This window comes from Emydura macquarii, unplaced genomic scaffold (genome assembly GCF_026122565.2).
Source record: "Emydura macquarii macquarii isolate MOO-44397 ecotype Brisbane River unplaced genomic scaffold, CSIRO-AGI_Emac_v2 contig_383, whole genome shotgun sequence".
NCBI lineage: Eukaryota > Metazoa > Chordata > Testudines > Chelidae > Emydura > Emydura macquarii.
Window position 1 is genome coordinate 6,192,999 of NW_027130520.1, and position 13,877 is coordinate 6,206,875.

The 13,877-nt window shown below is 36.2% G+C and overlaps 1 protein-coding gene across 4 annotated transcripts in view; it reads left to right on the forward strand.

The window, feature by feature from the left end:
* VPS13B (vacuolar protein sorting 13 homolog B) overlaps positions 1 to 13,877 on the forward strand; it is an 819,784-nt gene that overhangs the window by 757,852 nt on the left and 48,055 nt on the right. For all 4 annotated transcript variants that reach the window (XM_067537148.1, XM_067537121.1, XM_067537138.1 and 1 more), the window contains 9 exons: positions 1,630 to 1,785; positions 4,355 to 4,618; positions 5,100 to 5,183; positions 5,376 to 5,551; positions 6,002 to 6,172; positions 8,025 to 8,226; positions 9,453 to 9,641; positions 10,048 to 10,194; positions 12,172 to 12,455. In XM_067537148.1, coding sequence (XP_067393249.1) covers positions 1,630 to 1,785; positions 4,355 to 4,618; positions 5,100 to 5,183; positions 5,376 to 5,551; positions 6,002 to 6,172; positions 8,025 to 8,226; positions 9,453 to 9,641; positions 10,048 to 10,194; positions 12,172 to 12,455 — 1,673 coding nt within the window. The remainder of the gene's footprint in view (positions 1 to 1,629; positions 1,786 to 4,354; positions 4,619 to 5,099; positions 5,184 to 5,375; positions 5,552 to 6,001; positions 6,173 to 8,024; positions 8,227 to 9,452; positions 9,642 to 10,047; positions 10,195 to 12,171; positions 12,456 to 13,877) is intronic.

The window sequence follows — 13,877 nt, forward strand, 5'->3', positions numbered from 1 at the left end:
GAGTTGTAAAGTCTTAGAAGGCGGTTACTGTGGCTGCTTCCTAAAGGTCAAAGTAGAATGCAGTCCTAAGACACTGCAAAAGCATAACATCCGGACAGTCACTCAGCCAACAACCCTGACCTACAAACTTCACAATCACACTTTTAAAATTATTTTTTAAACATGGCAGGACATAATAATTACAACTTCTATTTTTCATTAGTACAAGTAATCATACTATCGGCCTGCTCCTGCTTCCAATTAATTAATGACAGAACTCCCATTCACTTCAGGCCCCAGATGCCCAAATAGAGAGTGAAATGCAACCTTGCACAGAGGGTTTTCATAAGGCCTTTACACAACTCTCTTAAGAATTTAAGTGGGTGCTTGGTCTATGTGCTGGCTCTCTGCAAAGAAACGCTTGTTGCTTTTATTTTGCATATGTAAACTCATATTCTTAACTTTGCACAGCCATGAATTATCTATATAAAGCTAAATGGCCAACTCCTCAGCTGGTGTAAATTGGTGTAACTCCATTGACTTAAATAGAACTATATCAATTTTCATTAGCTGAGGACCCTGGCTCACAGAATCTCCGGGGTAGGTACGTACTGTGCATAGTGGTTGAAAGACTTTTTGAATGATGAAAGACTGAGGCGCTTGTCTGCAGAGTGCATTAGTGAGCACCAGCTGAGATATAAATTTTAGTACACATAAACGTATGATGAATTAACCCTCTGTGTGGACCCTACTGTTGCACACTAAAAGTTCCTTACTGCACATTGATGCAATTCTGCTTCAAATAGTACTATGTCAATGTGCACTAGGGAAGTTTGAGTATGTTCCAGCAAGGTCCACACGGAGAGTTTGTACACAACACCCTTGTGTGCACTAGAATTTACACTCCTGTACTACATACTGATGCACAGTGTAGACAAGCCCTACTTTGCTTTAGCAATGGTTTAAACTAAACCAGAAAAAAGCATTCCTATTCCAGAATAAGTGTGTCTACACAGGGACTAATAGTGGTATAACTATATAATTATAGTGATATAATTATGCCTGCAAAAGCCCTTTATCACCACTTTGATTCAAATGAGATGTTCCCCATCTCTAAGCAACATATTTAGATGCTGTTACATTTGATATACCCATGAGCACAAATGAGCCCTCCCCCTACACACACAAAAATGGATTTGTTTGGAGGGTTTTTGGGTGGGAGAATGGGGTTTGTATTCATGAATGTCAGCTTTAAGATTTAAAAAAAAATGGCCTAGATCTGAATTACTTGCTAACCATAAAGAGAGTGGATTTCCAGAGCAATTTCCAGAACAGTAAAGGAACTCTCTTATTTCCTTTACCCTGGCTTATATTGCCTTTTGTTAACAAATGGTGTGCTAGATCTTTACCCTTCAAGAACATATATTATTTGCAGTATAGAGTATGGAAATTTATTTTGGTAATACTGTAATGTAACCATGCAGAGTATTATATTCCAAAAAATGGGTGAGTTATACAGATTTCAATTAAAGTATTTGCTTGGCATTTTTAAATTTTACAGATAGAAAGATTTCCCAGCATTGGAACTAATATTCTTGGGCAAGCCTTTTTTGCAGTTTTGTATTGAAGGAGTGATTGTTTCCTCTCCAGCTGTTACACATCTGTATTGAAGGTTGGGGAAACTGGCGCTGGTCTGAGCCATTCTGTGTGGACAATGCAGGAACCTTTATCAGAACCATTCAGTACAAAGGCAGGACAGCATCACTTATCATCAAGATTCAACAGCTCAGTGGAGTACAAAAACAAGTAAGTGCCCTTATATACGGTATAGGGGAATCATTTTTAATCTGAGTAAATTAGATGATGCTTTTTGCATGAATAATACATCATTCATTTTAAAATTATAATATTTCCCTGTAATTATAGTTCCAGAGGGGTAGCCGTGTTAGTCTGTATACGAGAGTTCTGTAGCACTTTAAAGACTAACAAATTTAATTTCATCAGGCATAAGCTTTCGTGGGCTTCAGTGCACTTCCTCAGATGCAGTTGGTAGAAATAATACAGCAAATATTGGCAACATATATAGGAGGCAACATATATGTTTCCAATATTTGCTGTATTATTTCTACCAACTGCATCTGAGGAAGTGGGCTGAAGCCCATGAAAGCTTATGCCTGCTGAAATTAAATTTGTTGGTCTTTAAAGTGCTACAGAACTCTCGTTGTTTTTGCTGTAATTATAGTGTTGCTCACTAATGCCATTATATTTAATGAGGCTAGCAGGACTTATGTGACAGAGATTCTTTCAGGAGTTAATACAACTCTGCTGTAAGAATTCACTTTGCTATGAATCTTGGCACACAAAATCTCAGTCCTCAGCACATTTTTTACACATTTTGTAAAACATCCTTTTCCCTGGTTTATAATTTCTAACAGTGCAAAGTTATACAGTTTCTGGCACGTTTTTTTTACTCTTGAAAAATAGGAATTTGTTTTGTTTTTTAAAAAGACATTATTCATTTTTTTATTCCACAGTATGACTCAGGCCCTTACATTATTCAAAAAGAGGGGGAAAAAGAAGTGACCAAATTAAATTTCAAAAGCTGTGTTGTCCCTTTAAAGAACAGAGAGTCAGAGTTACTTTCTATGGCAGCTTCATACTAGGTCAGCACAGGGATGCTGATCCCACACCCTATGGTTCCCGGCCAGGTGACCAGAAGAGATTGGGGACTATTTATGTCCATGCTAGTGTAGGAAAAGCCCTCTTTTATATGGAACCAGGCAGAGCAGCACCTATTCTTCCACCCAGAGAAATAGCTAAAATATCAGGTTTAGTCATAATCCTCTGTGGGCATCACTTCTTTCTCGGGAGGCTGGGAAGGAATTTTTTCCCTCACCACCAAATTGGCCAAGGTGAGGAGGGTTTGGGGGGATTTTGCCTTCCCCAAAGTAGTCTGGGGGCTTAGTTGGGGCAAAATATAAAATGAGGGCTAAGCTATGGTGTAACAGCTCTTTATGTAAGCGTGGTGTGGATGTCCAGTTCAGATACTCTATGAGGAAGGGATGTAGTGATCAGATAAAATGGATTGGTAAAGGATTTAATGCGGGTTTTCTTTAAAGGATCAGAAAAAGGAAGAATTCAGGGCTCCTATGACTGGGACAGCAGGGAGACAATGCCTTCTCCTTTATGGCCTCCTTAACCTTCATTCGGGGTGTGTGTGCGTGTGTGTGTGTGCTAGCTCCCAGCAGTGAGCTGGCTGGGTACCTGGCTGCTGTTACTCCCTCCAGAAATATATAAATTACTATGGAATTACCTGCACTGTACAATTTTATCTGCCAGGTACTCCAGGACATTTAGGAATAAAGTTGAAGCCTAATTAAACCACATCCAGTGTCTCCTGTCCTTCTGGCCTCGCCAAACTATGGGTTACTGTGCAGATGTTTTCCCATAAAGTGTTAATATATCTAATAATATTGTAATAGTTCTGCCTCAATTGGTAGAAGCCAGGTCATATGGTGGACATAACACATTTAGTCTATAGACATAGTAGAGCACCTTGTGTTGCTCAATGGTGATTCATCTGTTTCAGACAATAGCAGCTCTGAACCTGTAGGTCAAATTTTAGGTGAACATGTTTAATACACACTGTGAATGGCCTCCCAGCTGGTTGAAAGCTTTGTTTTTTATTTTAATGTTCAGATGGCTTTTTTAATTGAAAGGTAAGCTTTAAATCTGTAAACATACTTCAGAGACTTGCTTCTTTGAGAAAGTGAACCCTAGATAGTGACCAGGATTTGGGGTTTCAGTGGAACCTTTCAAAAGCCCTTGCAGCTACAACACAATATTTCCATAGTGATGATACCATATGCTAAGATAATTGCAATTCATAGGGACATCAGGGAAAGGCAAAGACAGAGTTACAGTCACAGAGCACAATCCTACTAAATGCTGAGTTCTATAGGCATTGAGGACACTAACACCATACAGGCCCTAACTTGAATTTTTTGCATAATACCCATTTATATCAAACCCATAAATTATTTTAGCATAGTTTGGCGTGTCTTAATATTTATGTTTCTCTTGAATTATCAATGCATTTAGCCAGTCATAAGAATATTTTTTTTTACAAATCAACACACTGCTGGAGTATCTAAAGTGAAACACACATCACTTTCAGCAACTCTCAGAAACAAAATATTTCTTGAGTTTTTCACTGTAGATTGTTCTTGTAAAATTACTCAAGAGCAATTTAAGAATAGTACAGTTCTAAGGTATTTGAAGAAACTAGTCTCTTAAAATTTAATTTCACAGTGACACCTTGGAGTTTTCTTTTCAGAAGTTGATAATGCATAGGTTGTCTATTTTTATGTTTTAGATCATAATCTGTGGAAGACAGATGGTCTGTAGTTATCTGGCTGACAGCATCGAATTGAAAGTGGTTCAGCACTACATTGGTCAGGATGAGCAGGCAGTTGTTAAAGAACATTTTGACTGCCTTGTAGCCAAACAAAAGCTGCCTTCTTATGTCCTAGAAAATGATGAGCTGACTGAGTTGAGTGTGAAAGCTAAAGGAGATGAAGACTGGTCAAGAGATGTATGTCTCAATTCCAAACACACAGAATATAGCACAGTCATTCAGGTATGAAGATAAATAGATGTTTGACTATTGCATTTAAAAATTTCCTTGGGAGTTGGGAACCTAAACCTCACAGGCTCCTTTGCAAATTCCATCCTAGAGTACCTTGTGAAAACCTCACAGCCTGATTATCCATGTACACTTATTGAAATGGCACTTTCTTCTGGTCCAAACTACCTTCCCTCCTCTTATCAGTAGCACATAGCTGGTAGGAGAGCTTCAGATTGCATCCTTAATTATATTAGTCCTCTTCGACTCCATTAGAGTAAAAATATATGGTAATACATACCTTAAATATGTCACATGTAGGATCCTATGTAAATTTTAAAAAAGAGAGAGAGAGCAATGTTGTTCTGAGTGGTGAAGTGTTCTCTGCTTTTTGACTTACAGGATCTCAGAGTTCTAACTGATGTGATCAAATGTTCAGCTTTATAAGGTTGAAAAAATCGTACTTAATGCTGTTTATTCATCTCTCTGTGTGCAGGTGCCATCATCAAACAGTTCTATTATTTATGTGTGGTGCACCGTTTTGACATTAGAACCCAACACTCAAGTACAACAACGACTAGTGAGTCCATTCACCATTCTCAGAATTCTGTATCGCTCTGACCTTTCATGTTCTGAAATAAATTGTCAGAATGACCCAGAGTAAAGATTTATTAACAGCTTGTTTCAGCAGCTGGAATAGAATTAACATTAAGTTGGTCTCTTATTTTTTGTTTGTTTTCTGTTTTGTTTTTGTTTTTGTTTTTCTTTGTAGATTGTTTTCAGCCCTCTTTTTATCATGAGGAGTCATCTTCCAGATCCCATTATCATACATTTGGAGAAAAGAAGTCTGGGGTTGAGTGAAACACAAATGATTCCAGGAAAAGGGCAGGAGAAATCATTGCAAAATATAGAGCCTGATCTTATCCATCACCTGACATTTCAAGCCAGGTATGACTGATGCATTTTCCTGAAAATGCTCTAAAAGGAGTCATTGTTTGTAATTTAACTTTCAGTGCACTATTTCCAAGGATATTCCCTTGCATTGCATGTATAGAACAGATAATTGCATTGGCTACTAAAAATGATATGATGGAAAATTATAAACTGTGCAGTTATTCTTGGTGCACCTATATCTGTTTATGTTAAGCATACAAATTAAGTGCATAAGTTTTGGTATTTTGAAAAAAAAAATAGTTTCTATAGTCTCCTGTGTTGCCATATTCTACCAAGTCTTGGGAGTCCATTTTCTTTTACATTTCTGATTAATCTAATCCTGGTTTCATATGAGATCATTCAAGTTTCAGAGTGCACTCTTATTGCTGCACTAAAGAAAATGTTAGCCATAGTTTGGACAATCTCATACTGTAATTGATTACTGTTTCTGTTTTAATTTGACAGGGAAGAGGATGATCCATCAGAGTGTGCAGTTCCTATCTCAACAGCACTTATTAAACAGATAGCTACCAAATCCCAAGAAGGTGGCACAGTGAATCAGATACTCTCTGACTTCTATGGAATTAATGGCTCTCCCCAGCCTGTGTGGCCATATAATAAAAAGGATTCAGAGAGGTAATATAGGCTTTGCCAAGTGTTGCCTACTGACGTTGCATTGTCATGAAATTAAAGAAATACATATGCAAATAAAGCAATATGTTAAAAATCCTACACATTTCAACTATAATAAAGGATATAAAATCGAAATGTCTTTAATTTTGTTCATACTTAGGTAACTGGTTGATAGTTTTATAAATATTTTCTGTAGTAAGGAGCTTCATAAATCATTGCAGATAACCTAGTGATACATTTTTTACCAGATTTTCACCAAAATATCTTTTACCAAAGAGCCTGTCTCTGCGTGCTATACTCCATTCAAAAATACATACATTAGTAAAAGTAGCTTTTTTTATTTTATTTTTTTTTATTTTTTTTTGAGCTGACCAACAACAGTGACCACATGGCACAACTGACATATTTGGATTTATGACCAGAAAGACAATTTGTTCATTTAGCCTAACTTTCCTCGAATGCAAGTGGTATTTAGCAAGTGGATCATTGCACTGATTTCCTTTATTTAATTTCTTCTTCCGGTGGTTGTGCAAACTAAGAGAGAGTTTTCTTTCAGTTGTTATGAGCCTAGACTTCGTAGGAAGCCTAGAATTCGTAAATTGGTGCTGAGGGAGTGATAATACAACAAAAAACATATAAATGCTTTAACGGTCAGGACACTGAAATGTAGCTATGTGACTTGTCCTGCACAATAACCACAGCTGATATATGACTCAGGCCCTGATCCTGCAAAATGTACATGCTTAACTTTAAACACTTAAATAATCTCATTGAAATCCAAGGAACTATTCACATGCTTAAAAGTTAATAAATACTCATGTTCTTTGTTGGATCAGGACCTTATTGAATATATCACCTCATAACATGAGGTCCTCAGTTAGCTAAGAACTAATGTCAATGTTCTAAAACTAAAGCTAAGAATTAATCTCAATGTACTAAAAATTGTTGTCTATGGCTTGTTAAAGCCTAAAATTCTTCTGAAAGTTCTTGAGAATAGGTAAGTAGGGTTTTTCAGTGGTAATGCAGTTACCCTAAAATTCATTTTTAATCTGTTCTGATATCTGTTGTATTGTTATTAATAATTATTATGCAACATTTTTTACTAAACTAGCTAGAGTTTTGTCCAACTTTGAATCTTTACTGTTAAGCTAATCATTTGGAAGTAACTAAAAATATAGAAGCAGGTATTTTTACCGTACTTTCTTTACTAGAGAAAGTTAGCAAGGATCAGTTTCTTTGTGTGTGTGTATGTTTAGCCAGATTTGTAAAACCAAGCTGAAAGGACTATATCTAGTTTAAGTCATATGTGGTATTCAAACATATCTTTCCCTATGTTTGAATACCATATATGACATTTGCACTGATTCTTTAAACTGGCAACAGAGTCCTGTGCAGCCAGAGAATTTAGATTAGCCCAGAGGCTGCTCAAAATTATACAGTAGCGGCCATATCAGCCTTGTTTGCCCGCATAATTGAGGAGTCTCAGCCATTTTTTGTGGTTCCCACACCTCTACTGTGCCTAGCAAAGGCTGTTGTTTATGAAAATGTGATTTTATAACTATTAAAATTGGCAAGCAATCAGAGCAGGTGTAGTCATTAAACTACTTTTAATGCTTTTTTTTTTTTTTTTAAATGACCGGATTACAAATTGATTGTGCCTTTAATAAATACCTGCTTTTACAACCTGCATTTAGGGCCTTTTTTTTCCTGACAGTACCTCTATGCATTTCAGAATGATATGTCATGATGAGGTATTGTAAAATAGTTTTCTGAATAGCTAGAATGACTCAATACAATTTTAACATTGAATTTATAATTTTATTTTTTCTTTCTTTTGATATATTATTTGGAACAGGAGTGAACAGCTCACTCAGTGGGATAGCCCAATGCGGGTGAAGCTGTCAGTGTGGAAGCCATGTGTTAAAACTCTGCTGGTAGAACTCCTGCCCTGGGCTCTGCTTATCAATCAGTCCAAATGGGATCTCTGGCTATTTGAAGGAGAGAAGATAGTTCTGCAGATACCTGCTGGGAAAAGAATTATTCCTCCAAATTTCCAGGTAGCCACACTGTTCCAGTTAACATGCACAAGTTCTCTAAACATTCGTACCTTATTTCAAGGCTATATTTCAATACATGTGGTCCATACGATATTCCTACATTCTAATCCATATGTGATCCAGTAGTACAGTTAGGGTCAGGGTATAAATATGAGCTGGAATCCACCATGCTGATCGGGTAAAATAAGCAGATGTAGTTCAGGGCACCTTGGTAGGATATGGTGCAATACAGTGATTGATAAGTTAGGGTTGCTGCACAATGTGACTTTATGCCAATGAAAAAATCTGCTTTGAGAGACGGTGTAGACCAGATCTTATATACTAGGTAAGCTACTTATGCACAGATAGATTGCATTCTTCACTGTTTCTTTCTGGGCATCTGTAGTGCATACTTGGTTCTAATTATGTATCAATACTTGGGAGAATCTGGCTCTGCCATCCAGGTAACCAGTGGTAGCTGTTGACCACAGTGGAAGATTGCACAGCTATCTTCCCACTGTCCCAGTAGCCAGTTACACAGCTATCTTCCTATTTGCACAATGCTGGGTGCAAAGGCTATTTTGTCCCTTATGGATGTATGTTCGCTTAGGTGGCCCAGCTGATGGCCTGTGAAGAATGTTTGTCTTGAGAGTAGTTTTTTTCATGACTTGGGCTGTGTACGTAGTTTATGTGCTTCCCAGAATGTTGATGATTCTTGTTGTGACACAGATGGATTTCAAATGGGGGAGATGGGAGGACTGCTTAATTATACACTCTGCAACTTGAATTTGGTTCACAAAATAGATTTGAGTTGGATTTTCCCTTTAACATGTCCTCTTTTTGGCCACCCATACGCTTTTCTTATTACAACTCCCAACCATTTATCTGAGTTTAAGCAGAATTAAACTTATTTTGCACATCTAGTCAGTGCCTCATCAGTGCAAGTTAAGACAACTTCGTGGTATATACCTGTTTTCCAGATACATTGCTCTGATTGACTAGCTATACCAACTTGTATTTGTCACTAAATTTTGCCCATAATTTTTTAGATATTTATACAATAGCATTAGCATGTCTTTTCTAAAAGGTATACTATATGGAAAGAAGTAAAGGGGGAAATATGGGTCTCCAGAAGAGCAATAAAGGAAGTTGATTGTAGGTATATGCACAATTGAAAACTACTGTTAACTATAGTATGAGTGTAAAAGTTAACAGAAAGTTCTAAATATGATTTTTTCCATTTACAGGAAGCTTTTCAAATTGGAATATACTGGGCAAACACTAACACTGTGCACAAATCAGTGGCAATCAAACTAGTTCATAACATGACATCTCCAAAATGGAAGGATGCAGACAATGGAGAAGTGGTAACATTGGATGAAGAAGGATTTGTTGAAGCTGAAATAAAATTTGGTGCCTTCCCAGGTCATAAAAAGGTTAGGAAGATATTGTGATGATTTATAACTTTATCATTTCAAAAAGAGAATAATCAAACAGCAGATGAAAACTGTCAAATATATAACAATGCACAAACTTCACTCAAAAATATGTTAATATATTCAAAAGCACAAGGTAAAGAATACATAATGGATCAAATGTAATTTAAAAATTTAGATCATCTATAAACTGCACGAAATCACATTAAGCAAATTAAAATGATGCATTCTCAGTCTTGTTTGAAAAATATTGACTGCTACAACTAGGAGGAATTTTGCTACAAAATTTGATGCAGATCACATTATAAAGCAGATGAATTAAAACAGCCTAAATATTGTTTCTTACTGTATTACAGAATCTTTCTTTTTATGTCTGCTAACATATTTTTTTTTAATTATCCTGCAGTTGTGTCAGTTCTGCATTTCCTCTATGGTTCGGCATGGTATTCAAATTCTACAGATTGAAGATAAGACAACAGTAATCAATAATACACCATACCATATCTACTGTATACCACAGCTGTCTATTTCAATGCCTCAGTCAGGAGAGGAGGTAAAGTATTTTGGATATTATTTTTGTTTGGCTTCTGTAATAGGTACGGTTATATATTTATTTAAAGTCTCAAATTTGTCTTGCAAAAATTGAACACAAAAAATAAAAAGTTAAGAGTTAATAAATATAAGTCATTTCATATTGTTTTAATTAAAAATGGGGACGCTATGGTAAATTCAGCCACGGTAATTAACTGTGATAGAAATCTGTGCAAAGTGGCAGGTCTCTATACATTGCAAGATTAGTTCTGCCTGGTCTCCATCTGTTCAGAGAATGAAGACCATTGCTGTAATATAGGCAGTATAATCCATAATAGCTGTTGAAGCACTTCTGAGAATTTGTACTAAGTTCTCATGTAGAAGAGGTACATCTGCGTTGCAGGATGAAATATTTGAAGTATCCTTTTGGGAAGATTCCAGTACCTGATCATAAGCCATGGATCTGTAGATATTCCCTAAATTTATGTATTTCAGGAACTGCATCAATTCATTAATATAAGTTTTCTGGTGACAGCACTGTATCTTTAAGAAATAAGCTTACAGTAAGCAGAATCCATGCAGGCACAAACATATTTTTAATTAGTCATTTATGTATCGATCAGGGCATGCAGGTAAATTAACAACAGACATGTGGGATGTATTTAAGGGGCGGCCTGCAACTTTATTAATTTAACACTGGGGAGGGGTGCTGCATGCCCACCCCCCACTGTTACATACCAGGCATTTACCTGGTTCTAGTGCAGTGTTGCAGACAATAGACCAAAGAATTCAGGGTAGAACAACCTACGCCTATCCCTGGGACTCAGTTAACTTCTGAATCCTCTCTGCTTCCCCCCTTATGAAGGGTGTGGACAGAGGTTGCCAAGGAGGACTACAGTCCACAAAGACTTCAGGTGTCCCTTTCTATAGGCAACAAGATTCACCAACAAAAATTCCAGGTCTTATTTACATTTAGGAGATGGCCCTTTTGGCCTTTATACACACTGGGGGTACCAGCCATTAGTGTGTTTGCACTCCTCACCCATATTGCATGGTATCTGTTCCTACCTGATCCAATCCTGAAAGTCACAGAGCCAAATGTCATCCCTCACATCTGATAGATAGACTTCTCATCCCTAAAAAGCTTGGGCCAAGAGTATCAGATGTCTCTGTATGTGATCACCGAGCCACCTGCCCATGAGAGTTTAAATATGCAGGGGTGGTTTGGGGAGAGGGTATACAAGACAATTGACTAATCCAGTTACCTACCCACATCCAATGGGAAGGTAACAAACCTGGGTCAGGTTTTTTTTTGCCACATGTGCCCTCTTGCATCCTCCCTCCATATAGACATACACACGTACCTGTGGGACATTGCATTGCATCCCTGCAGTGTGTTTAAGATCCATCTCCCCCATTAACAGTGCGGAAAGGGCATTTACAGAAGGTTATGTTTATTATTGTGGACCTTCTAAAAGAATTCATATGGATCTGAAAAGAGATACCAAAAAAGTGCTAGTGCAGTTTGCAGAAAACATTTATTTTAAAAGCTGCCCTCTTCTAAACAGTTGTACTTAAACCTGAATTGATTTCTCAGAGATATCTGCATTTCGTGATAATATTAAAACCAAATATATGGTGAATCCAAAGATTTTTACAGGCAAAATTCAGCTCTTAGTTCCTTATTTGCAACAAAGTAAGCCAGATTCTCCTCTCGCTTATACTGGTTTAACTCCATCAACTACAATGGAATTATTCCTGATTTATATCTGAATAACTAAGAACAAATTTAACTCACTGATTTAAGTTTGATCACATGGGTGTAACTGAGGACAGAATATGGCTGAATATCTGTTGAATGCTGCAGCCCCATTGATGCTGAACTTTTAGTTACAATTTTCTAAATGGTCACTTACAACTGTTCATAGTAAAGGTTAAATATAAATGGATTGTTCTTATGACCCAACATATCTTTGAGTTATCTTCTTTTTCTTTCCAGTATTTACATATACCAGACAGTACTTCAGTCAACATCTGCCCAGCTGGGGCACCAACTACTGAAAAATTGAGTTCTATTCCTTGCTGGGACCTGATGTCGGACATAAGTCAATCAACTTCAGAAGTGTCCCTTATTCAAAAGCACATATTGCTAAGTTTCAGTCCAGTTGTGTCTGCTGACAGCTCACAGTGCTGGAGCCTGCCAGCTGTGATTAGACAAGAGTTTCCTAGACAGAGTGTGTCAATACCTATCGGAGTTTGTAATGAAAGTGGATTTTGTACCAGGTACATTGAATAAATGTGAATGATGTTCTTCTTTGACTGTCAGTATAAAGCTTTATCTAGAAACAAAGCATAAGAGATTAATAGAAAAGTTAAAATAACACATGTCTGCCATATGTAAAGTCAGATCTCACTTTAATTTAAAAAAACTGTTACTCTTTGATGTTTTAGACACTTTTAATAAATGGTTGAATGTTATGATCATGTACAAGTTGTACTATTTTACTATTTACATGGCTCCTCCTTTTATATGTATAATATTATACAGAATAAGAGAGAATGAAAAGAAGTCCTTTCAAGATTTTTGAAAATGTGTATGAAATAATACAAATTAAGAGTTGGTGGTACAATATTAAGTAACGTAATTTCAAAATATGGTTTTTGTTTTTAAAAGATTTGACAAAACCAATTAATATACAAATACTTTCAGGATTATCTTCTGTCAATGAAAACAATTTTTAGTTTGGATTTAAACAATTTCATACAGTGTTTGCAATCCAGATATTGCATCATTAAGAGACAGGAAATGAAACTGACTGACAGAGAGTTTATTGTCCAGGCCAAATGAAATGCAAAAAGTAAGCAAGTGGAATAAATGGTGAAAAATATAATTGATTTAAAATCATTTCAGTTTTATTAATCTAAGTTGTTAGTGTCACAGGGAAGAAAAATTGTTTTTTATTTTTAGATTTTTAACTTCGTAGTAGCTCTTTAAGAAACATGCAAAAAAACAAAACAAAACAATGAAGTATAATTTGAAAAAGAAAATTGTACTTTTCTCTCTCCAAATATTTCTAGAAATCATAACAGAACTTGAGAAGATGTCTTCTTTGTTCAGAGATGTTGTGATCCACTATATTTTAACTATGTAAATTTAATCTGTCTAACCATTTTAATTTTTAATCTAGCAATTTGGGGAAGTATTTTTGAAAGCTGTGCAAAAATGCACAATAACATTTAATAAGAGTAAGAGAGAAGAGTAGTAAAAGCAACATTGAGGAGAAACTATTTTGAGAATGTAGAAAGAAAAGATCAAGTTTTAAGGCTTGCTATATCCAGATATGTGTTCCCCTTTCTAAACAAGAAATGCATCCAGCAAGTTAAAAATAAAACTACATTGCCGTGCAGGGATGTGAAGGATCCCTACCACTCCCTTTCAAAAACTGGCATAGTCATATTTTTAGACATGTTATGTCATAAAAATCACTTTTAAAAAGTAGATTTTCAGAAGCGACCACTAAAATTGCACATGCAAGCAAGCAGTTCTGTGTGCAAATTAGGAAATGGTACCTCTTACTACTAATGATAGTGCACAATTAATTGATTTTGTTTTTTAAAATTTCAACAGTAGTGATCCAAATGCTAAGGTTTAAAATAGAGTATTGGTTTGGATCATTACTGCAGAGTATTGTGTTGTTGTATTTT